A 24167-nucleotide genomic window follows, 5' to 3' on the forward strand; every position below is an offset into this window, starting at 1 on the left:
GATGGGGGAGCTGGTCGCCCCCTGAGGTGAAAGGACTGGCTACGTGGCTGGTTGGTCGTTCAACTGAAGTTTGCACTCTCTATCGCTACATATGTCTGTCTATTTTGCATATGTGCATACTGACACGCAACGTGTTCTTTACTTGGATCAATGTGCCTGTGGCTTGTCTCTCAACCAGGCAGCTAGTCGTGTGCACTACGTATCCAAGATGTAAGCAAGGCCCGGTAAGAAGGGGAGGTTACGTAGCTGGCAGGCCGGGCAGGCGCCACGGAAAAGCTGGGAATGAGCATATTGCTGTGTAAATTCTATGTTCTATGATGAGCTGCTGCAATCGACGGGTTGGGCATGTCGTCACACGCGAAGAGCTAGCCTAGGGCGGGGCCCCTTGACGCAATCCGGCCTGAAGCAACCGCAGTCGAAACCCAATCACTTCCCTTTTTTCGGGAGGCTGGAACACACGCAGCTACAGCCAGACAGGCAGTCAATCCATCTGTCCGTCCCTGAGTCTGAGTGCGTTGCGTGTCTTGGTTCTGGGGTTTTCCGATTTCATGTTTTGTGCCCGTGTATGTAGAATGCAGGTAGGTCAGCAGCGAAGTAGCAGTTCGGCCAGGAGCTTTCTCTAGCTTTGCCGCAACTGATAAGGAGGGACGGACCAGCTAGCAAGCAGCATGGGGGGTAAGTGGGCGGGCGGACGGGCGATAGCCCAGCAAAGAGCCAGGTAGGTACTTGAGGGCTGATGGCAGGCAGGGTCCTGGGCCTGTAGGTACTTCAGTGATACAGAAAGTGGACAGCAACGGGGGAGAAAGCAATATTAGAACAGAAGGGAAGAGAGAGAAAAAAACCAATCGAAAACGTGAGGTCATCCCCTGCCTGGTTTGTGAATCACGCTAAAATTGCATCTTAGATCTTTTGCGAACACACAGACGGACCAGCCAGTCCAAACCACTCACCCTTCCTCCCTCTCCCTCTCCCAACTCTCACAACTCTCAACCTACCTTTCCCCCAGCTGTAACTGCAACCCCCTTACTTCCTTTCTGCTGCTGCTCCCTCCTCAGAATCTGAAAGAACAAAGACCAACAAACAGCCCGAAAACAACACGTTCCTCTGGTTCCCTGGCCACAAGCTTCCTTCACGTCAGAACAGCAATACACATCCATACCACATAGACAGACTCGCAATTCATCGCAATGGCCGATACTGCGACCACCAACGGTGGCAACACCATGGGCAGCAGCATCAAGGGCAGTAAGGTAAGTCTTGGACGCCGCACAATCCTCACCTCTGCTGCTTTTCTGCTCCCTTCTTCTCCTCGCCCATTTCTGCAACGGGCTGTAGACCAACACGTTCGCTAACCATCTCGTCCAGTGTTTCAAACTAGTGCCGCCTCCTCAGACACAGCAGAAGCTCTTCCGGAGCCTGCCGCAACATCATGATGTCAGGATACAGTAGAGTACAGTACAGGGAGATGGCTGACCAACGTTTTTCCTCGCTGCAGATGCTCAAGCCGCCTATGATCAGCTCTCGAATGGCCCCGTTGCCCAGAACGTCAAGGACCAGTCTGCGAAGACCACCTCGGAGCTTTCCAACCTCGCTGCCTCCCGCCAAACGCCTCTGCAGCCCGCTGCGACCGGCCAGCCCTTGACGCACTACCACTCCTTCTTCTCCGAGCTGCTGTCGTGGAACAACCCTCGTACGTCATCATGGCCGCATTTGCGATTCATGTATACCTTGGATCTCCAGCTAATCTGACCGAATCTATCCGACAGGTGCCTCTGCTATCGCCTACGCCAGCGTCGTCTCGGTGATCTTTGTGGCTAGATACCTCGATCTCCTGCGGTACAGCTTCAAGCTTACTTGGATGGCCCTGGGCGTCACAGTCCTTGCCGAGGTTGCCGGAAAGGCCATCCTACACCAGGGTCTGGCCACCCAGCTGCGACCCCGCAAGTACTACACGATTCCCCGTGAAACGCTCGATTCCATGATCGGTGACGTTCACGAGCTCGTCAACTTTTTCGTTATCGAGGCCCAGCGCATCTTCTTCGCCGAGAATGTCTTCGCCTCTGGAGCTGTAGGTATCCCACAACAAAAACGAGGGGGTGTTTTGTCCGTCAAATGCTAACCTAAACCCACAACAGGCCGCCGTCGGTGCCTTCCTGTCCTACTACCTGGTCAAGATCGTCCCCTACTGGGGACTTGCCCTGATTGCCACCACCCTGGTCTTCTTCGTGCCCTTGATTTACGCCACCAACCAGGAGCTCATCGACCACTACCTCAAGCAGGCCTCTGATGTCGTCAACTCGCAGACGGAGCAGATTCGCCAGGTCGCCAGCAAGCAGACCGCCCAGGCCGCTGAGATGACCAAGCAGTACATGGGTGACTACACTGCTAAGGCTCAGGAGATGATCCGCGGCCGATCTACTTCTCCTGCTGCCACCAAGAAGCCCGCTCCTACCGAAACCGACTTCCCCCAGGCCCCCAAGGACGCGCCCGAGTTCCCCGCGGTTCCCAAGGACGACTTGAAGACGGATTTGGACGTTAAGCTCGAGCAGGAGCCTCTGCTTTCTTAGACGCTCGACAAGTCAACTTTCCCCGAGGGCGTTTCCTTCTGTACACAAAATAAAATGATAGTGCAACGCGACCACCCCGCGGTCTTTTGCGTGGGGTTGGTGCACGGCTTATCCGCCACGACGTCGCGGCATAGACTCCTATGAAGATACTGCCCACTTTACTACGAGTCCCTTGATGGAGGCTTCGATAACGTGGGCAGACGACTCTCCTTGGCATGTCATTGGCCATGGGGAAGTGGCCGGACGAATTTAGGGCTTAAGGGCAATGACAATGCAATGACTCCTGATGACGACACAAACGGGTTGTTTCTGATTTCGGAAGAGAAAGGACTGTAAGCTGATGCGCACAGTCGGGCGAGGAATAAGATTGGTACTTGCTATATTGGTATGAGGTGTTTGTGAGATAGGTGACTAGGCGTGATATTATAATCTATTCCTGTTATTACTTATGCTTCGTCTGTTCGCTCTGTCAACGAACTCGGTATCTGCAAACATGCAATCAACTGCCTTGGAAATGACATCAGGGCGGGTACCGTTCTCAACATATCAAGCTAATGGAACGGCCCAAGGTACCTTTACGTAGATCGAGACACTTGGGCTATGTTCATCTTCCTGTACGTGCCCTCTTTACTCCGACAAATGTTAGGAGCTCTGGGCCTTTCTTGGAATCCACTGGCCGCAGTACTCACTCCATAAGCGAAACCCACCCCGAATTGGAATTCAGCGGTAATCGTTCACACACTTGCTCAGGGGTAGAGGGTACACAAAGGTTGCGGGGGGGAAGCGTGGCATCTTTATTGCTTGAATGTGCCAAATAGGCCACTATAAATACAAAAACAAAACTCTCTCGTCTCTCCCTCCCCTAAAGCTGACGATACTGAGTGTTAAAATAAAATAAGAAGGCAGGATCAAAAGTTAAAAGTGAATCGATACGCTCATGATACTTCGTGATGACTCGAGGAGCCAAAAGAGGAAATAGCAAGGAAATGTACAGATTGCCCGCCTCGTAAGTAGATGCCTTATTCGGAGTCATCCATATCAAAGTCATCGCTCTCGTCATCGTTCGCGCCCGCGTCATCGTCCAGTTGCATGGTGTCGTCCTCCTCGTCATCTTCGTCATCATCGTCGACGACATAGACGGGCTTCTTCTTGACGGCAGCCGCACGACCAGGTCGACCACGAGCGGCGGGGCGAGGCGGAGGCGAATCGGGATCCGCCATGGCAATGTCGTCTTCCTCATCGTCGTCGTCATCCATGTCATAGGCGCCCTTCTTCGGCTTGGCCTTTTCCACGCCCTTCTTCTTGGCGTATAGTTTGGCGGCCGGAGATAGCTCAACGGGTTTGGACGCCGCTACAGCCCTCTTCTTTGCTGGGGCAGGCGCAGGCACGTCGTCATCCTTGGCCTTGGCCTTGGTGCCTGCGGGACGGCCACGAGCCGCTTTCTTGACTGCGGGAGCTGGGGCTTTGGGCTTGCTCTCTTCCACGGAAGATGTGGACGACTTCAGCTTAGAGGCGGCGGGCTTCGCAACAGGCATATCATCGTCGTCACTCAGGAAAGAGTCGACGTCGTTGCGTACCGTCTTGTGAGGGCTTGACCTGGCCAGCATCTCGTAGTTGGTGTCGTCATTGGAGTCGAAGTCAAAAGTCCTATTCGACTTGGCCTTGGATTTCGGGGCTGCGCTGTTGCTACTCTCGGGTCGCGACATAGCAAACAGGCTAAGCCTGCCAGTTTTCTCCCCGGAATTATCGCTGGTGCCAGGGATACCTTTGACCAGCGCACCAACATCGCCTAGCATGTTGTCGTCGTCGTCATCACTTTCAGACTCGTCATCCAGCACAAAGGACTTGACCTTGGCAGCCGCGGCCCGTTTGCTACGGCTGGGGAGTGGTGCAGAAATCTCTTGCATCTCAGAGTCGTCTTCCTCCTCTTTGGGAACAGGGGCGGCGACGGCGGCCTTCTTGGAAGGATTGTTCTTAAGTACGGCAAAATCGTCGTCAGAGAAGGCGTCCGACTCATCAGCTGCACCATCAGTCGTCTTCTTGACCGGTGCAAACTTCTCCGCAAATCGTTGTGACGATGCTTGAGGATTCGTCTTTGTTTTGACAATTTCCTTCGCCTTTGGCTTAGCGGCGGCCTTGGCAGCCTTGGACTTCACAGGAGCAAAGTCGTCATCTTCAGTCGCTTTGGCCTTTCGGCCACGACCTGCGCCGATCTTCTTGGACACACGACGGCCCATCCTGTTGATCTTGGTCTTGATCTCGGCATCGAGGTCCAATTGAGCCTGCCACTCAAGCTCGAACTCGTCAAGATCTCTGCACCACAAGTCTCTCTCGCTAAGAGCCTCGAGGTCGTCATGCTCGCCCTTCTTCTTGGCGATCGCCTCCTTGAGCCTGTCAAGTCGTTCTTGCGTGAAGGACCAAATAGGCATCTACATCACGTTAGTCTTGGATTCGTGCAAATTAGGACTTTGAACATACCGAAAGAAGGTAATCGTAGTCGCGGGCATCATCGTCAGCCCCTACCTCGGCATCATCGTCGCCCTCGGCATCAACTTCGTCTTCATCTGCCTTCGTCTTTTTGTTGTTGTTGGTCGACTTGGGGAATGGCTCGTATTTGCGATCGCGAAGCTCTTCAACAACAATTTGCTTCTTCTTTCGGTTGACAACAAGATCGCCGTCCATAATTTCCTTGACAAATCTAGCCTGGTTCTTAAGCTTACGATAGTCGGCATGGTAAACCCCAAGCCAGTGCGCCTGTTACTAGTTAGCATAGTCATCAATGGCAAACGGACAAGCAGGGAAGCGTACCTTGCGTTCCTTATACATCTTTAGGCGGAACAAGTAGAATTCCTCAAGGATCTCTTCCACCTTTTCATACTTGCGAATCATGCCGCGTGAATCGAAAGCTACCAAATTCGAAGTGGCAATCTGCTTCGTCAACTTGAACTTCTCAAGGAGGCCTTCTTTGACAGCCGCATCGTAGTGTTTCTCGTCCAGCTGGATCTCAAAGTGGACGTTATTGTGGTCGTTGAACTCCTTGTAATCTTTGATAAAAGAGGGCGTCTTCTCGCCCTTGATCACCTCTTCCAGCTTGGCTTTGAAGTCATCTGTCCACATGCGGATTGGCAGTTCGCTAATGGTGACCTCACGAGTCTTCTCGTTCGCCTCGGCGACACCATTGAATACAAATCTGTTCGCGTCTTGAGACTCGCCAACCACTCCCTTCCAACCTCGGAACCAAGGTTTCATGTGCTCGAACGGCTTCTCTTCAGGGCCATCCAGCCGTCCCATGCGCCGCCTGATGTTTCTGATGATGTCCTTAGGGTTGTAATTGGGGATAGATGTACTCCAACCGGTTCCGATACCATCGGCACCGTTGACAAGCACCATGGGGATGATAGGAGCGTAGACCTTGGGCTCAATCTTCTTGCCATCTTCCACCCATTGCTCTAGGTTGGGCTCGTCCAACGGCGAGAAGATCTTGCGGGCAAAGGGAGACAAGCGAGTATGAATGTAACGAGCGCTGGCGGAATCCGATCCTCCCGCTAGACGAGAACCGAAGTTACCACTGGGTTCCAAAACGTTGACATTGTTGGAACCAACAAAGTTCTGGGCCAAGCCGATAATGGTTTGCTGCAGTGACATTTCGCCGTGGTGGTAAGCCGTCTGTTCTGACACGTAACCAGCCAATTCAATGACCTTCTTGTCCTTGACCAGATTGCGTTTCAGACAGGCGTAGACGACCTTGCGCTGACCGGGCTTGAAACCATCCAGCATTGACGGAATCGATCGCATATTATCGGCCATACTGAACAGGATCAGCTCTCTGTTGACGAAATCATCGTACGTAATGGATTTCGTAGAGTGGTCCAGGTATGTTCCGGGTACAAAGTTACCTAGCCATTCCTTTCGCGCATCGGCCTTCTTCTTGGAGAAAGCGAGCTCGAAAAGTTGGGCCTCATTTGGCTTCATGACATCGAAGCCCTTCATGTGATCGTCCAGGTTGGTGAAGTATACTTGGGCATCCTCGTTCGAACTGGTACCCAAACCCTTGTAATACTTGTACTGCCACCGTTTGACCTCGCCCTGATGTGCAGCCTTCCACTCCTCATATTGCGGCTGAGTGAAGAAAGACCGCAACTTCAGGGGGCTTCTTGGGGTTGGGGCCTTGCCAAATCTTGACAATGGGGGTAATAAACTCTTGGAAGAAATCAGGAATTAGGAGCAGCGATGGAAATTGAACCTGCAGGAAGTTGATGAGGAGACCCTTGATATGACTACCGTCGTGATCCTGATCAGCCATGATCATGAGGTGGCCGTAGCGAAGGGTTTTGGTGTCTGTATAGGTCTGCTTATGCTTTAGGCCAAGGAATTGTTTAATGTTCTGGATCTCCGAGTTCTTGGTGATCTGGTCGATTGAAGCATCACGGACATTGAGCATCTTTCCTCGAAGAGGGAAGACTCCGATACGATCAGGGTCCAAAATAGCGCGACCGGCCACAGCTAAACTCTTGGCCGAGTCACCTTCTGTCAAGATAAGCGTACACTCGTGGCCATGTTTAGTTCCAGCCAAGTTAGCATCAACCAACTTGGCGTTGCTGATTCTAGACCGTTTGTTGCCGTCACTCTTGGCAAGCAGCTTGTCTGCCTTTTGTTCGGCGAAATGGAGGATATTGTTAATGGCCTCTGTGTTGCCCACAGCTTTCAAGAATTTCTCAGTCAGTTCACACTTGCTGCCAAATTGGCTAGCCTTGGTTGTAAGCTGCTCTTTTGTCTGAGACGTGAAGGCCGGGTTGGTGACAAGACAGTTCACGAAGACGAAAATGTGATTCCTGATGTGGTTGCTCTTCAGAGCGTGGCCCTTCTTCTTCTTATTGAGGTTCTTGAGAAGAGAGTCGCAGATCTTGTCTGCAATATAGTTGACGTGCGTACCACCCGAGGTCGTGGCAATGGAGTTGACAAATGATACTTGCTGGAAAGAGCCGTCTGATACAGCAAAAGCTACCTCCCATCTCGGGTGGCCCTTGGAGTCTTCCATGATGACGGTGGCAGCAGCCTCGGCTCCTTCCTCGCCATTCTCTCGGGCAATCGACTTCGCGTACATGGCGCAGTACTTCTTGAAATCTAGCTTCAGGTGCTCATCGTTGAGGTAGACCTTGATGCCGGTAACAGTGCCAGCCATGTCGTAGACTCTGCGGTACAGCAGAGCCTCGAGGTCTTCATCGATACCATCAGGCATACCAAACCGAGAAAAATCGGGATGGAACGTTACGCGGACGAAATCGGCTGATTTGCTGCTGGTGATTTTCGCAGGATCCATCTTGCCCATATTATTATGCCATGTCTGCTTGTACCGTTTGGCGTTCTTGGAGTCCTGACATTCCAGGGTGAACTCGGTACTGAAGACGTTACAGAGCTTGGCACCGTAACCGTTTCGACCACCAACGGTTTTTTTCTCGTCATCGTCGAAGTTGGAACCAGCCAAAAGATGACCAAACACGAGCTCGGGAATGTAGACCTTTTCCTTCTCGTGCTTCTCAACAGGGATACCTTTACCGTTGTTCTCGACGGTTATGACGCCTTCTGCCCGGTTGATGTGAACTTTCAGGTAGGTCATTCCCTTGTTGTCACGCTGTTTGTTGTCGGCAGCGTTGACAATGATCTCGTCGAAAATCTTGTACAGACCTGGGACGAAGCCAACCTTGTCCCACTTCATCTGCTTGGTCTCCTTGTCGAAAACCCACATGTGCTGCTCAGTACGCTCGACTGAACCAATGTATGTATCGGGCCGCTTGATGATGTGTTCAAGTTGTGTCAGCTTCTGATAGGTTTCCGTGGCTGTCTTCTTCTTGGTAGGTTTGGCATCGGGCGAGTCATCGAGCGCCATGCTATCATTCTCAATCTCCTCGAGCGGTTTGGTCGAGGCTTTCTTGGCTGCGGGCGCCTTCTTCTGCTTCTTAGCATTGGGCGGCGTGTTGGAAAAGTCCGAGTTGTCGGGCGCGTCATCTTCGTCGTCGCTCGTGGGCTTCGCGCGCTTCTTGGGCGCGGCCTTGGGGGCCTTCAGAGTAGTCTGGACCATCTTCTTGGGGGCAGCAGGCTTAGCAGCGGCCTTCTTCACAGCAGGCTTGGCCTTGGGTTTCTGTGCAGCAGCTAAATCAGTTCTGTTCATTCAAGGACAACGCGGTGTGAGTAGGTGGTGCTGCAGACTGGCGAAGCGGCACTGGCGAAGGACTGCATGTTCACAACGATCTGGGTCGCAAACTTACGGGCTCGGGCGAGAATCCGTCTGATTCGTTCTCGTCGAAGACGGAATCGTCCATGATATCGGAGTCCATGCTGTTTGTGGGGAGCAGCGCGATGCTGCTGGGTGTGTGAATGTACGAAAAGGTAAAGGTGAAAAATGGGATGTTAGGTGGCTAATGAACGAAGGGAGCAGTTGGGGCGAAGTGAATGGTTGTGCTTGTGCTTCATCAGCGGCGCAGACGTGTGCGTTGAGACGCGCGATTGGGTAGAGATCGAAGTGAATGTGGCCGTCTGCTGATTCGGCGACAGTCGCGATATCGACCACCTGTAAAATCAGATCTAGGCTTCTAGTGGTGATGGTGGGTTGTTGTTTATTTGGGTTTTGATAGACCCGACCAGGGTCCAGGGCGGCCGAGTAAACAACTGGTGGCGGTGGAGTCAACGCGTCGTGACAGGCTGGAATAGGCGCCCGCTAAGCTGTCAAGCGCGTCTGTACGGAGTCGTAGCGGAAAGAATAGATGGAAAGACGCAGTGGCAGCCGTTGTTGGATGCTGGCTGGATGCTGCAACTGCAGCTGCAGCCTCGATAACTCCTGCCAGTGTGGACTAGGCTTTGTTGGGACTAGCCCCGCCAGATCTCATCTGCCTCCAATGCTCCTTCCGCTCATCGATCATTCTCTTATCGTGCATCTCAAATAGGACGCAACGGCATGGGCTCATGAGCACTGAGGAGGGTCATTCCACTGCTCGCCTTATACATGCCATGCCAACTCAGCCAACTCAGCCAACTGCAGCCACGACTTGTTTGGTGTTACGTGATCTCCACCGTGATGTGATGTAGGTAGTCGATGAATCGCAGCATGTTGCCGGCGCATTCCCACCTACCACACACCAAGGCAAGCCATACCCCAAAGCCAAGGCCTACACATCGAGTCAACCTCTCCCTTGCACTCTTCGAAACGAAATACTCGTACCTCAAATCGCTATACATATTCCAGCTCCATGAAAACAGAGACAGGGCATATTGAGGTATTCGAGAGAACAAAAGAAGGGCAAGCTTGAGTGCTCGAGCTTCAGCGAATGGGGAAGTGCCAATGTTCGTTTAATTCAGGCGATCGTGAGCCCCTTCCCGGTTTTGCTTTTGCTTTGGCCTAGCTTGGACTTATATATCTCTGTAGGAGCATGGACATGTCGTCGACCTGAACAGCACCATTCTGTCACTTCTCTGCACATCTTGGGCGCTCAAGGGCGATGATAGATGTTCGACATATCACTTGGCCCAGCCTCGATGTTGCGTTTGGCTTGGGTGTGGAGGGCCAAGATCTTCGGTCTGGCCGACCAATTTGACATATCCGCTGCTGAACCCGGCCCGCTGTTGCATGGCTGGGGTATATCGTTTCTCAGGTATCAGACATGACAGGCGTCCTTGACATGATTGTCTCGTATTTGCGTACTTGGGTCGGCCATTGAACCAATTGAAACACTAACTCAGCTCCCCAGCATCGAGAAATAGCATCCGAACTCGCCTAGGTCCCCCGACTGGTGAGTCTGCCCCCTCCATGCTCAACATATCACGACGGACCAACCCCATCCATGTACCTTCCATGCTTGCTTGTCCGCCCATAACACATGGCATGCCGGGGTTCATCCTGGAAATGATTGGCGTCAGTTTATCGTCCGTCATCTCGCGTTACGCGGTTACCAATGCTCCCGAAGTTGAAAAGAGCAAGAAATTTCCCGAAGTCACTGTGCACAGCCGCGCTTGTCGTACCGTCGCACCCAGCTCTCATCAGAACAGCAGCAGCAACTCTGATGGCAGGCCGTCTCCGGCAGGGACCTGCAACAAAAATCTACGTGACTACATCTGGCTGCGGAAAGTTTCAGATGATTGTACAGTCGCTCGCTGTGACACGACATAGGATGACAGGAGGGAGTTGTCTAGGCGAGCTCACGGGGAGAAGCCGATCGATTGTTCGTCGAATGCCATCTGCCTCTTTTTCTTTCCTTCTGGGTTTCCTTGTTCTCTTCAAATTTGCCCACTCCCGACTATCGGATCCATGATTCATGGATCTACCTAGCACTCATCCTTCTCCCGTATCCAATATAGGGTGATCCGGATACATGTATACACACTCAGTCGGCTTCATCTCCAAATCTCCAAAGATGGTTCAGCCATGCGAACTGGTGGGGCCGTCGTCTCACACCGCACAACGATCATCGTGGCATCCCATATACATACACACACATACACACATACACTGACACTTGCACTGGAGATAGCACGAACAATTACACGGGCAATAAGCTTGTAGGTATGCTTTACTTCTCGCGACCCCCTTAGCCTTCTTTTGACTGTGCTGTGCTCTGTCCAATGTGAGTTCTCCCCACCTGCCGTTTCCGTTTGTAGGCATTAGCTGCCTACGACGTGATTTGCTAGCATCGTTTAGGAGGTTCTGTCCTATCGCGGGACGGTGCAGATTCAGTGCGATTGGGACCCTGCTTAAAGATAGGTAACCACCTGAGAGCTGTGACTCGAGAATACCCTTCTCTGATGTTCTCGTTTGGCGTAGTCTCACTGGGAAGGGAGATGGCGGAGACCATCTCTAAACAAATCGTCACTTTTTTGCTTCAGGGGCTCACGGGCATGTAAACAAACATGCAAGGAGTTTGCCACTGTACATCTGAAGCTAAAGATGGCTGAGAGCCACAACTCTCCCTCTTTGAGCTATTGTTTGTAGAATAGAGGCTATCGAACGATAATGACTGCTTTGTTCCTTTGCGAAGAAACGATGTAGAGTTGGTTTGCAACAGGTCATTTGATCTCCGCAACCTCTGTAAGCCATGGGAAAGGCCTCTTTCGGCTGAGCAGACGGGTCCTGTCACGAAGGTCGAGCACGGCCTCTTCAGAGACGGACAGGCTTCCGCTCTCTGTGACCAATTCGGATCATTTTTATATGCTTGTACGCATCTCAGCTCGTGGGGAAAACATGGGTCGATGTTGTGACTACTGCAATCTCCGCATCAGCTAGAGCCACCTGCCCACTCGCTCTGTTGGACCGCCCTTTGGGAACACCGGCAACCTCCAGCAATCTCGAAGGAGCCGCAGAGGGCACCCTTTTCTGTAGGCGAGTTGGGAGTCAAATATCTGCCCCGGATAAGCACACCTGGGGTTCCCGCTGGAGAGCAGCTGCCATCCTCTGGGGCGGGGGGCGGTCAGCATAAGACATCTCGGTCTGCGTCGATGTCCCCCCTTCGTTCCGTTGCTCTTGGATATATGACCAGTAGAGTAGTCCCTGGCAGCCAGCAGAGAAAAACGACCTGAAGATGGCCCCCTGTCTATTTGGTTGGGGGCCATGAGATACACGTATGTCGAGTCAAGCAATCTTTGTCTGGGATCCCATCTGCTCATCTCTGGGTTCTCTTTGTTCTACTCTCTTCAGAAACCCGTCTAGCCTGGTAACCTCCCCGGCGCTAACTGCAGCTATCCGTCAGGCTGCTTCTGTCAAGACTGGCCAAACCCGCCCATCCACGTCCTCATACCAGCCGGATCCCTGTTTGGGGCCTTTTTTGGGCAATACAGTATTTGCTGTGTCAAACTCATTTGTTGTCTCTGGCAACAGATCCGCTGCGTCATGCAGTCGCCTGTGATCACCCCTTTCGGGCCAGCACCTGGGCTGGTGGAATATACTGAAACCTGCCTAACCTCGATGTTGTGTATTGGGCGCCGCTGATCCGACTGCCACCCCCATCTTGCGTCCTCTTCCTTAGCCTGGGGCAGAGCTGCATCTACCGTCGCCGGTACGTACTCTGGAGTCCGTTCATTAATGGCAGGTACGCCCTGGGGAGGAAAAAAGGGTATCGTGGTCACGAGACGTCACCCTCCGTAGAGGAACACACAGTTGGCTCCTCCGACCGGGCATCAATCGACCTTTCGCCTGGCCCGGATGCCCCGAGCTAGAATCGCAGTATAGATGGTTCCAAGGGCCGCCTTTCGTCGTCCTCGCTCCACCCTCGTCGTCCTCCTCGCCCTGTCCCTTCCTCCGTCGTTGCTTACTCAGTTGGTTGGCTTTGAACTCGATATTCCCCCAAAAAGCGGTGGGCGTACACAAACGGGCTTCTCTACTCTCACAGGTCGATTCCAAGACATAGTCGACAAAGAAAGCTGCGCCGAATACTATCAGCGACAAGGCTGCGCCGGTCACCGCCAAGTGTCCCACCCGGGAGCTGCATGACTGGATACAGTCAAGAAAGAAGCAATCTCGGCCCCTTGTGGCAAAGCCAGCTCGTCTTCTTTACAAAGCAGTATTTGTTATCTGCTATTTCTCTCCCCTCCCAAGCTGTTTGCCTAGTTTATAACGTCGTGCTTCTTCCTTCTTGGCCCCCATCCAAGCGATATCCTGCAAGCGCTGCCTGTCTGAGTTTCCCTGGCATATTTTCTCCATTTGGCAACATTCCGCTGTACACTCCCAGCCAGAAGAAACCTCGACTTGCAGCATTGCCCATCTCCAGTTCCAAGACACTCCCCCACTCGCCATTGACCGCCATGCTGTCCGTGGCATCTCTTCTTAACCCTGCCCCGTCAGGGCCCTCAAGGCATCGACTCCCTCCAAGTCCGGCAGCATCGTCGCCCACGAACTCTTTTGCGGACGAGACTGCCTTCACTGAACGGCCCATCATGCCCAAGCAAAAGGCAGCAAAGGACGCGGCCGTCTTTACCAAAGGAAAACCAAAGGGAACCATCAACTTCCAGCCGCACGAGAGATTGGACGAACTCTCGTTGCGCGAGGCACGGAAGTTCCAGGTGTTTTCCCCTCGGGAAGATACAGGATTATTGCCGACACATCCCATACAACAGCGGCAAAAAGGACTTTTTCGAGAAAACTGGCCGGGAGAGCTTTGAAGGTAAAGATGAACCGCCACGAGGCTCTATGATCAAACATTTGCCGTGAAGAAGGAGATCTAACCACACAGCATTAGTCTTTCAGTATATTTTCAAGCTCCCCTGTGACGACACCGAGTATGTAGTGATGTGGGACTACAACGTCGGCCTTGTCCGCATGACTCCTTTTTTCAAGTGTTGCAAGTATTCCAAGGTAATTCATTCATCTCTCTCAACCGTGGCCGAGGACCTGTCTCTGATTTTCTTCTTTGCCAAGACAACTCCCGCCAAGATGTTGAACATGAACCCGGGTCTCAAGGAAATTACCCATAGTATCACAGGAGGTTCGATCATGGCTCAAGGTAAGGAAGAAACTCCCTTATGCTTGTGTTTTGTACAAGACGTCGTCTCATCAAGGCTAACATTAAGCATGGAAGGCTACTGGATGCCTTTCGACTGCGCCAAGGCCGTCTGCGCAACCTTCTGCTACCGTATCGCGGGCGCCTTGATTCCCATCTTCGGCGAAGAGTTCCCGTCCATGTGCATCCCGCCCGACGCACCAGAGCACGGCCGCATGATCATTGACCCAACCATCGTCCTCCAATCAACTCGCGAGGCAGACCACTTCCGGAGATTCTATTCAAACATGGTCACGTCCACCAGCGGCGGCGGCGGCCTTAGTCCGAACAGTCGAGACCACCACCACCATCGCCACCAACGCCGACCCATCCGACTCGGCGGGTACGACGACGCCGCCACTACCAGACAACATCAGCAACAATACCCGCGCCTGCGCGTGCGGAGACCTTTTGTCAGCAGCGAGAACCCGTACGGCATCGATACAGACGGCGAAGTCTCGCCGGCGACCGACCGCGGCCTCCATGATCGTTTTGTGTACTCGCCCATCCAAGTCCTCACGCCACTGCGACCCCCAACGAGTAGCTGGACTTCAGTCAACAACCCCAACTCACACTCCCACCCCCACCCTTCTCATCACCACCACCACTATGACGCGGTCCCTCCGCCGCCGCCTCCTCCTCCTTCTCATCCCCATAACCACTGGCTGAGTGCAGTACCTCGACTCGGCAGCCCGCAGCCTTATCATCACGTGGCCCCTCCTGCGATGCATACTCCGAGCCCAGCTATCTACCACCACCATCACCACCATAGCCACATGCCACACATGGCCCCTTTCACAGCCCCTCCCATCAAGCGTCATCAGCAGCCGCCGGTGCCACTGCCGCAGCGAGGACCCCCACGTAAACGGTCGGCGGAACACTTAGATCACGAGCATAGCGAGGTCTTCCGCATCCTCGAAAGCAGCCGGAAACGAGAAGAAGTGGCAAATTCCTCCCCACACTCACATTCGCCAACCCTCTTCACGCCCTTTTCTTCTTTTTCTTCTTTAAAAGAGGAGAAGAAGAAGCCCATCACTATAGAGGCGGCAGCAGCAACAGCCACCCCTCTACACGGCCCAGAGAAGAAGGCCGCGCTCCTTCTCATGAATCTAAGCGTCCGGGACACCGTCGCCAGAAGCAACGGTGGAAGGCCGGGGGGTGGCGTCGCTTCCGCCTCGACTTCGCCTATGGATGTGACGTTCCCTCGAAAAAGGCAGAGGGCCAATTCCATGTAAGAGGTGTGAAAGGAAGAAGCCAGTTGGCGGCGGCGATGCTTCAAATTCAGCGTGGTCGGTGGAATGAAAGGGAAAATATCGGCATTGGGTCGGAGATTGTGGCGTTTCTTGGGAGTTTGATGTGTGTATGTATGTATGTGTATGTGTTCTCAGGGGGGGGCAAAATTGGGTTGCATTTCCAATACCCCGGTAGGGGGTTTAGCAAAAGCATTTGGTCGAAACTGACGTTGGACTTGTAATGTTATTATTGTCATCATCATCATCATCATCATCATCATCACTCTCATGCCAAACTGTAGAGTGATCATTAGATTAGGCCCAGCGTTCTCTTCTAACCTTTTTGGTTTTCGTACTTTTACTTTTTTGACTGACTCGAAGTAGTTCATAGATCTATCCACGGCCCATCCGCTTGGCTTTATCCTCCTTGTACTTCTGCAGCCACCCCTCGGCCTTGGCCTTGGGCACTACGAACAAGCGCACCACCTCGTCGACCACCTCGACTTTGTTCGTAGACAAGACCTTGAGCAGCGAGACCTTCTTTCCGACTTTGATGATGCCCCCGGACACGGTGTCCATGTAGCACTCCACGTTGGCCAGCGTGTAGTCTCCTTTTGGTCCCACGGCAGCGGGAAGACGTAGCCAAGGTGGTCTGCGAGGGTCTCGGTCTCGTTGAAGGCCTTGATGAAGTCGGTCTCGAAGTCGGCTGGGTACAACAGGAGGGCCGGGAAGCTAACGGCGCTGCGCGGGTCGTCCGGGTCAGGCACCAGCTGGATCCTGGCGTCCTCCATCTCGGGCGGCTTCTCCGTCGTGCGGGTCGCGATATTACGCGCCCCGAGCGCCGCCTTCAGCAAGACGTCGCGCCGTGTCTCGCGGGCGACCCGTTCTTCTTCTTTGCGGGCCTTGGCCGTGACCAGCTCGTTGCGCTTGACGATGTCGCGTGCCACAGCCTGGAGCGAGGCGTTCTTCTCATCCAGCGCCAAGCCGCGCGCGCACGCATCGTCGGCCTCGGCAATGCGGTCTACAGCGAGCAGCGCCCGTGCTGACCGGTAGAAGGCCTTGACGTTACGCGGGTTCAGCCGCAGGGCGCCCGCACAGTCCAGCCAGCAGCTGCGGTAATTCTTCAGCTCCAGGTTGCAGGCGGCGCGGTTGACGTACGAGGCCTCAAGAACCTTCCGCTGCTCTTGGATCTCCTCTTCTCCTATCTCTTCCTCTTCTCCTTCGGTATTGCTTGTCGTCGTCGGTGGCAGATCCAGCTTCTCTCCTCTCGCGGCGGCGGCGCGTTTCCGCTCCTCGGCCGCGAGTACCAATATGCCCTTGGTGTAGAACTCCTTGGCATTCCACCAGCCCTTCACCTTGAAGCACTCGTTACCCTTGTTCTTGAAGTCCGTGGCGACGTCCAGCGGAGAGCCTTCGTAAGCCAGTGCCTTCAGGGCCTCTGTATCGTCATTCTCCTCCAGATCCGTCATGAAGAAAGGCGACTGTTTGAGCTCGGCGACGACTTCGTCAACTGTCTTGTTGTAGCCCTCGGCGCGAGCAGGTGAAAGCCCCGGCCCTGCCACGGCGGGCGTGACATTCTTGCCATTGGCCGTGGAGCCATCTTGTTGCTGCGACTCTGATGAGACTTGCAGCTTGGCGGCCACCTCATCGGTGATGTCCTCAATGTGCATTTTGCCTCTCTTATACGCGGTTGAAAGTTGGATGTATTCAACCTCGATATATGGTTGTGAGATTCACTGCTCCTCCAATTGTTTCCATAGGATGCAGATGCAGGTGGGTAGGGTAAAGTAAAATTTACACCCGGTACTAACGCGCTACTTTGTCGCAGTTCTCGAAAGCGAGTGCAACGCTCTGCCAGAGCTCTTCCAGCAGCGAAATGTCTATACCGGTTTGGTCCACGGAGTCACGTCTGCTCTACACCAAGTTTTATGTACCTACAGGAGTTGCGGTGGCTAGAAAGCAGGAGTTGGCGATCTAAGACACCAAGTACCTGAGTGGTAGCGGGCATAGTTGAGCCCCAATGCCGGCGTCGGACGCTCAGTGAAAGCGGGCCCCGTGTTTTTGGCAGTGCGCTGCTGCTTTGTCCCGTCTCTATTCGTCCGTTGAAGTTTATGAGTGACTCCCACCAACCTGCACCTGTAGAGCTGTCGTATCATCGGAAGACGCTCCCGACGTGACTCAAGGAATCAAACCGGGGAAGCAGTGACATATTGGGATTCAGAAACACATAAATCTAAGCCGCGGGCATCCATCTTCAGGTGGAGGACCGTCACAAGCACAAATCTGCCACAACGTTATGTCGCCTTTCAACTTGCAGACCTGCGCCAGGGCCAACATCCTGGCGCTTGAACCATACCGATGTGCCAGAGAGTAAGTCAAAACCTCAACAACTTCCCTCGCGAATTGCACGTGTTGCTGGCAGCAAGGGTTGACGGGCGGCCTAGTGACTACAAAGACGATGGCACAAACGTCTTGCTGGACGCAAACGAGAATGCGTATGGCCCCTCATTGCCTAAAGCGGCAGTCGAAAAAGCATCCTCCTCATCCACTGGCACCAAGGGGCCGGAAATAGATCTGTTGGGTTTGCACAGGTACCCGGATCCTCACCAGCATGATTTGAAACAGCTGCTGTGCAATCTGCGAAACACCCACCACCACACCCCCAAGACCATCACCCCGGAAAACCTTTTCGTGGGGGTGGGGAGCGACGAGGCCATCGACGGCCTGCTCCGCTGCTTCTGCATCCCGGCACGGGACCATATCCTGGTCTGCCCCCCCGACCTACGGCATGTACTCGGTCTCGGCTCAGGTCAACGATGTGGGCTTGGTCAAGGTGCCGTTGCTCCCCGCGCCGACGTTTGGCATCGATGTCGACGCCGTGAGCTCTACGCTTTCCAACGAGAAGGACATCAAGTTGGTGTATCTCTGCTCGCCGGGAAACCCGACGGGATCTCTGCTTGCCAAGGAAGACGTCAAGCGGATCCTCGAGCACCCGACGTGGAATGGCGTGGTTGTGCTCGACGAAGCTTACATCGACTTCTCGCCCGATGGTGCATCCATGGCCGAGTGGGTCGCCGAATGGCCCAACCTGGTAGTCCTGCAGACCCTGTCCAAAGCCTTTGGTTTGGCGGGCATCAGGTTGGGAGCGGCATTTGCCTCAGCGCCTATCGCGCGGTTGCTCAACAGCCTCAAGGCACCCTACAACATCTCGAGCCCGACTAGCGCACTGGCGTCGTACGCCGTCTCGGCCGAGGGTGTAGCAACGATGCGGAGTAACCTGGAGAAGCTGGTGGCGCAACGCAACAGACTGATCCAGGAGCTTCCCAAGATCAAGGGTGTCGGCCGGCTGCGGGGAGGCACAGAGAGCAACTTTCTGCTGTACGAGATACTCAATGGGAAAGGTGAGGCAGACAACGTCACGGCGCTGGCAGTGTACGAAACGCTAGCGGAGAACAAAGGCGTCGTGGTGCGGTTCCGGGGTAAGGAGCATGGTTGTCTCGGGTGCCTCCGGATCACGGTGGGCACCGAAGACGAAGTCACTAGGTTCCTTGCTGCCATCGAGAAGACTCTGAGCGAGATCCACGCCAATCAAGATGGGGCCCCGGCCGATGAGGCTAAGAAGGAGGCTGAAGCCAGTGGAGTGGTTGCATAGAGAGCATCTTGCGATGGAGAGACATTCACGGGAGGTAGATTCCAACAGAGACGAAGTAGATATGTAAATGTCGCAACTTGCGCCCAACGTGGCTAGTGACCGTCGCCCTGCTTCCCTCGGTTCGGAATTGTCATCTTTGCTTTTGCAGATTCAGATTAGTTGTTAGGCGAGATGAGCAGTCGTGGGTTGTTGGAGACCAGCTTGCCGTCGTAATGTTCTTTCACACCAAGCCAGGCCCAGATTGCACAGCATGCGCCATGACCTGTCGCATCTATGTACAAGTCACTTCACGGCCGACAGGGGCATGTCCTCGTCTCTCGATAAGCGATGGAACAAATGCGTGTTTTGTGGCTGGCTTGAGGCCTTGTCGCAGACGAAGGACGAAGATGCCTGCGAAATGCGATTCGATAGACAAGAGATTGTTGTGTTGTGTTGGCTTGCAGAACCTTGCAGAACCTTATGCATCGGCCCGCGGCTACCCCGGATTGGTTGGGCCGACGGCGACGTCGATATGCCGGAGATGGTTCGCTACTCTCTGGCTTTTCTTTTGCCTGGGGTGGGGGATTAGGTGCTAGGTGATAGGTGATAGGTGAGTGGTGAGTGCTGGCACGCTGGGTGGTGACTAGACGCCACCCAAAAAGTTGGGAAAGGACGACGAGGTGCAAGTCCCCTCCGACTCGCATGGCTTGTGGGGCCTGCTGATCGGTCGTCCGATAATGGCGCCATTTCCAGCCGGAAAGTCGTTCGAGGTCCTGCCCAGCTTGCCAGTTTGTGTCAATACCTGATACCATGCGAGCCTTCATTCGTGGGCGGGTGGACTGCAGCTTCCGAAACTTTCTTTTTTCCCAGTTCGGCAACCGCAGCAGAGCGCCAGGAGTCAGTTGTCGTTTTCTTCCAGAGACAGGCCTACGGGGATCTGCGGGCGGTGGCCACCTGCACTCCCCCTTCCCATCGCGATATGGCGGGGGAGAAGATGAGTATCAGTGCATCTCTCCGTAAGTCCCGGGCCTCCATTTGGCACACGGCCTTTTGTTTCCCCCATGGCGCCAATAACAGCCCAACAACTGCGTGGGCCGGTGCCGCCCACAACCACTGCACACGCCCTACATCCCACATTGGAACTGGCTCCCGAGCCTGGCAGGTGACTGACAGTATGTACGGAACGGAGAGGAACGGAGCACTACCTCGAGTACTACCTCGAGTACTACCTCGAGTACTACCTCGCCTCCTCACCACCTATCCTGGTGGGTACCCAGGGCCTATGCAGCTTCTGTTTCATGGATGACTTGGATGGCCCTTCGGAATCACGCGACCGCAGCAAGATTTTTCCACCCTGCCACGGCTGCATGGCCTATGTCATATTGGTTTGTCTCGTATACGCCTTCTGCTACACACTGCCTGACCGATCACCTCTGGGCCTCAGCTTCCCTCCCAGAGGTATTTGATACATCACTTTTGTGGTTCGGTGGAACCTTCCACGACTTCTAGATCACGAAGTGCTAAGCTGCCCCGGGTGTATCATGCTTTACATTGCGCTCGGCTTACTCGAGCCCCAATCCTCGTCCGGCTTTGGCAAGAATAACAAGCCTGACCAAGTGTAAATGGACGGCCCAGCCTCCGTCTTCTTGTCCAGTTCTCCCTCTCCATCAACATCGTCACCAACATCGACATTGCCAACAACATAGCCTCTTCTTGTCCCATACCCCATTTTTTGTCCCTTGTCTTCTTACGGGGCCGCCTCAGCTAACGTCATCGCTCATCGCGATACTTCCGCCCAGCAAACAGACAGACAGAGAGAGAGAGAGAGAGAGAGAGAGAGTGTGTGTGTGTGTGTGTTTGAAAGAAAGATAGGAAGCTATAGAGAAGAGAACGAGGCCTAGGCCGAGACCAGAGATAGCCCAATGGCGCTATCCTACCAGCAAGCCAAGCTCGTCAAGGGCACCGTGCCCATATTGAAGGAGCATGGAGAACACATAGCGACCGTTTTCTACAAGACCATGCTTAAGGACCACCCAGAGCTCAATGACTACTTCAACAGTGTGCACATGAGGTCGGGCATGCAGCCCCGGGCCTTGACTTCGCTCATCTTGTCCTTCGCTGCTAACGTTAGTCACCTGAGCGAGCTGGGGACCAAGCTGGAGCGCGTCGCCAACAAGCACGTCAGTCTGGGCATCCAGCCCGATCAGTATGAGATTGTTGGCAAGTACCTGATGCGCGCCCTCGCTGCCGTGCTGGGAGCGGCCATGACGGAGGAGGTTCGCGTGGCGTGGACCAAGGCGTATTGGATAATGGCCAATATGCTGATGAGCCGCGAAGTCCAGCTCTACAAGAGCTTTGGCACGTGGACCGGCTGGCGGAAATTCTACATCAGTGGCAAAACCCCCGAGAGCCCCGAAAACGACATAATCTCCTTCCGCCTCAAACCTCTGGACGGCACACCTTTGGCCGATTTTCTGCCGGGTCAATATGTGTCCATCCGACTTCGCGTGCCCGGCTCGGGATACCTCCAATCTCGACAGTACTCACTGAGTGACGCTCCCAGGCCAGACTCATTCCGCATTACGGTGAAGCGACTCTTGGCGCGCGACGACGCCTGTGCCTATTGCGACGGGGAATCCCCCGCCGGATCCCTCAATTCGGGGCTCAGCGGTCATAGCCGTGGCTCTTCCTTCTCCACTGCGGTTGCCAGCACAGCGAAAGGACACTATTTTGGCAGCGGTGAAGACCACTGTTCCAGACCACAAGGAATTGTCTCGAACTTACTACTGGACCAAATGCAAGTGGGTGATGTGCTCGAGCTTACCCATCCAGTCGGCGAGTTCCACCTCAACACGAGCCCCGATCATGGCTCCATGCCGCTTGTCCTGATATCGGCGGGCAACGGTGTGACGCCCCTGTTGTCCATGCTGAACACCATTTCCGAGAAGCAGCTTGAGCGGCCCGTCTCGTGGATCCAAGGCTCGCAGAATACCATTCCATTCGAGGAACACGTCAAGGGCCTGGCCAAGAAGAACCCCAAGCTCAGGACCACCTTTTTCAACACGGGTTTCGGCGTACAGGACCTAGCCGAATCGTCGGATAGCGACGGGTTTGGCTACTATCTCGAATGGCTTAAGCCCGAGGACATGTATTTTGGCAACAAGTCGACTGAGTACTACATATGTGGCCCCAGGCGGTTCATGCTCGACATGGCAAGCTACCTAAGCACCAACGGTGTGATGCCGAGCCAAGTACGGCACGAACTGCATGCCACGGGTTTCTTTGAGCTGGAGGCGCCAATGGAGGCAAATCGACAAAAGGAGACATAAACAAGAAGTCGGGACTGGCGGATATGGAAAGGGAATCGATATAAGCTTAGGGTCTGATGGCATTCAAAGGTGACTACGGGGTATAGTAATGTGATTAATTTCGTCCGCCCTTTTTATTGTGATTGAGGCGTTCGGTGTTCGTTTATTAGACTAGTCGGCATGGAAATGATGCTATCACGATACGGTAAAATGAATAAAGGAATCAGAATTATAGAAGATAGGGCAGAGGGCACAAACAATGTATGTATAGATAGGTTGTCGAGCACTCATCTCTATATGTTCACATCGATTGATTGTGTCAGCTTCGATTAATTTTCAACAAGCTGTCCGTTCAGCCCAGACCAAGAGCGGGCATCAAAAGGGGCGGAAACAGTCCAACACCATCAGACGGACGGGTGCTATGAAGTGTGAGAACCACGCCTTGGAAGAAAGGGGAAGAATCCAGGAAACAATGTTCAAGAGGAAAATTCGCCATGCATCGCCTTGATATGCCTGGTTAGGTTATCCTTGCGGGTGAATGCCTCGTTGAACTTCTCGCAGCGCTTCTCTTCGCAAAAGTATTTCGGCTTGTATGTTTCCATGTGGGCCCGAGACTCGTACAGGTGTCTATCGACTTCCTTCTTGGAGCCGTACTTCTTGTTGCACCCCTCTATGGCACAAACGTAGGCGATGAGGCCAGAGGAAGAGGACTTCCTGCCCCTGAGATTTTGTTCCGGTCAGTTTAGGGGCGGGAACTAGCTGGATGACAGATAGAAATGACGAACGTACCTGGCAGGCTGTTCTTTGTTTTTTGAACGCTTGCGCTTGATGCCGTTGCTCTCGTTTGGGCTACTTTGGTCCGAAGGAGAATTGCCATTAGATCCTGGCGAGGTAGGCTGTGTTTGACCATGCGTAATAGTGTTATGCTTGTTATTGTTGTCGTCGCCGTCATTGTTAATGCGTATTGACCTGTTGCCGGCGACCATCCCTCCCGAGATCATGGAGGGCACTGTTTGGGTACTATAGTGCTGATGGAGATCGGTCTGGATGTTGGGCAGTTCTTGCCGGCTCTCAACTATGCCTGCTGCTTGATCATAGCCCCCCCTGCCACTACAGGGGTAGAGAACGCTGACGCGGGAGCAACACTTATGGGGGACGCGCTGGCAATCGCATCACTTGTCGGGGTTGGCCGCCACGGGAACTGTTGCGTGGCAAAGGTCATGCTCGTAAGTGTATTGCCACCTGTGGGAAAAGCATTGATATAAGGGGCCGGGTCGGCTTTGAACTTTGTGTGGCAAGTCGGGCAGCAGTCGTCATCATCTGTGCCAGTAGTGGAGAAGTCCTGAGCCCATTGGGCGGCGGTCCAATTGTTCATATTCCAGTCCATTCCTCTCAAGATGGATATCTCTGGGTAGATCTCAGCGGGTGGGTATATAGAAAACCTTGCTGGTACATGCCACCGCGCCTGGTGTGTATGCGTCTGTGTCTGGTACACTTTGATGTCTTCTGGAGCTCCTTGACTAGACAGTCTAATATTATCCAGCATGGGCTTGTATAGGTTTCCACACCGCCAAACAAGCAGACTGGGCTAATTCTCGAATGGCTGTCTCGTGAAAACGGTTGCCTCTCTTCCGACGGAGTGCGAGAGCCCTTGGTAAGTGACCCTTGTCTTGCCACGTACGCGCTATGTACTGGCCTGTGGTCCCAGCAACGGTACTGCGCTTGCAAACCGAAAACAGAGAAATAGAAAATATCGGCCTGCACTCTGGTAGTCCGGCGGAAATGATAGTATCTGGTGTTCCTGGGCAATATCTGGCTGCATCCAGTATCCAGTAAGAGACCGGACAGCCAGGTCCCGGTAGATAAACTTGATATTCCAAGAATGTTTCCGGGGTCGACTCTCGAGTTTC

General features: G+C 53.8%; 7 protein-coding genes across 7 annotated transcripts; 4 read left to right on the forward strand and 3 right to left on the reverse strand.

Moving 5' to 3' along the window:
• Nucleotides 1-1187: 1187 nt before the first annotated feature.
• On the forward strand, nucleotides 1188-2567 carry PG998_003576 (uncharacterized protein; the record flags this gene model as incomplete). The annotated part of the gene is made up of 4 exons (XM_066870394.1): nucleotides 1188-1245; nucleotides 1496-1690; nucleotides 1767-2068; nucleotides 2136-2567. The coding sequence occupies 4 exons, from the start codon at nucleotides 1188-1190 to the stop codon at nucleotides 2565-2567; spliced, it is 987 nt and encodes a 328-aa protein (XP_066734144.1).
• Nucleotides 2568-3586: 1019 nt separating this feature from the next.
• PG998_003577 (DNA topoisomerase II) lies at nucleotides 3587-8902 on the reverse strand (the record flags this gene model as incomplete). Its single annotated transcript, XM_066870395.1, is given in 5 exon segments — nucleotides 3587-4996; nucleotides 5046-5321; nucleotides 5376-6686; nucleotides 6703-8706; nucleotides 8834-8902. 5 exon segments carry the CDS (start codon nucleotides 8900-8902, stop codon nucleotides 3587-3589), a joined length of 5070 nt encoding a protein of 1689 aa, XP_066734145.1.
• A 5216-nt stretch (nucleotides 8903-14118) lies between these two features.
• PG998_003578 (APSES transcription factor Xbp1) lies at nucleotides 14119-15321 on the forward strand (the record flags this gene model as incomplete). The annotated part of the gene is made up of 1 exon (XM_066870396.1): nucleotides 14119-15321. One exon carries the CDS (start codon nucleotides 14119-14121, stop codon nucleotides 15319-15321), a length of 1203 nt encoding a protein of 400 aa, XP_066734146.1.
• Nucleotides 15322-15711: 390 nt separating this feature from the next.
• PG998_003579 (TPR repeat protein) lies at nucleotides 15712-16988 on the reverse strand (the record flags this gene model as incomplete). Its single annotated transcript, XM_066870397.1, has 2 exons — nucleotides 15712-15903; nucleotides 15957-16988. 2 exons carry the CDS (start codon nucleotides 16986-16988, stop codon nucleotides 15712-15714), a joined length of 1224 nt encoding a protein of 407 aa, XP_066734147.1.
• Nucleotides 16989-17614: 626 nt separating this feature from the next.
• Nucleotides 17615-18970, forward strand: PG998_003580 (histidinol-phosphate aminotransferase; the record flags this gene model as incomplete). Its single annotated transcript, XM_066870398.1, is given in 3 exon segments — nucleotides 17615-17688; nucleotides 17763-18108; nucleotides 18128-18970. The coding sequence occupies 3 exon segments, from the start codon at nucleotides 17615-17617 to the stop codon at nucleotides 18968-18970; spliced, it is 1263 nt and encodes a 420-aa protein (XP_066734148.1).
• A 1901-nt stretch (nucleotides 18971-20871) lies between these two features.
• Nucleotides 20872-22278, forward strand: PG998_003581 (nitric oxide dioxygenase; the record flags this gene model as incomplete). Its single annotated transcript, XM_066870399.1, has 1 exon — nucleotides 20872-22278. The coding sequence occupies one exon, from the start codon at nucleotides 20872-20874 to the stop codon at nucleotides 22276-22278; it is 1407 nt and encodes a 468-aa protein (XP_066734149.1).
• A 455-nt stretch (nucleotides 22279-22733) lies between these two features.
• On the reverse strand, nucleotides 22734-23258 carry PG998_003582 (uncharacterized protein; the record flags this gene model as incomplete). Its single annotated transcript, XM_066870400.1, has 2 exons — nucleotides 22734-22977; nucleotides 23047-23258. The coding sequence occupies 2 exons, from the start codon at nucleotides 23256-23258 to the stop codon at nucleotides 22734-22736; spliced, it is 456 nt and encodes a 151-aa protein (XP_066734150.1).
• Between the last annotated feature and the right edge of the window lie 909 nt (nucleotides 23259-24167).

This window comes from Apiospora kogelbergensis, assembly GCF_038363985.1.
Source record: "Apiospora kogelbergensis strain CBS 113332 chromosome Unknown utg000002l_segment0_segment0, whole genome shotgun sequence".
NCBI classification, from domain to species: domain Eukaryota; kingdom Fungi; phylum Ascomycota; class Sordariomycetes; order Amphisphaeriales; family Apiosporaceae; genus Apiospora; species Apiospora kogelbergensis.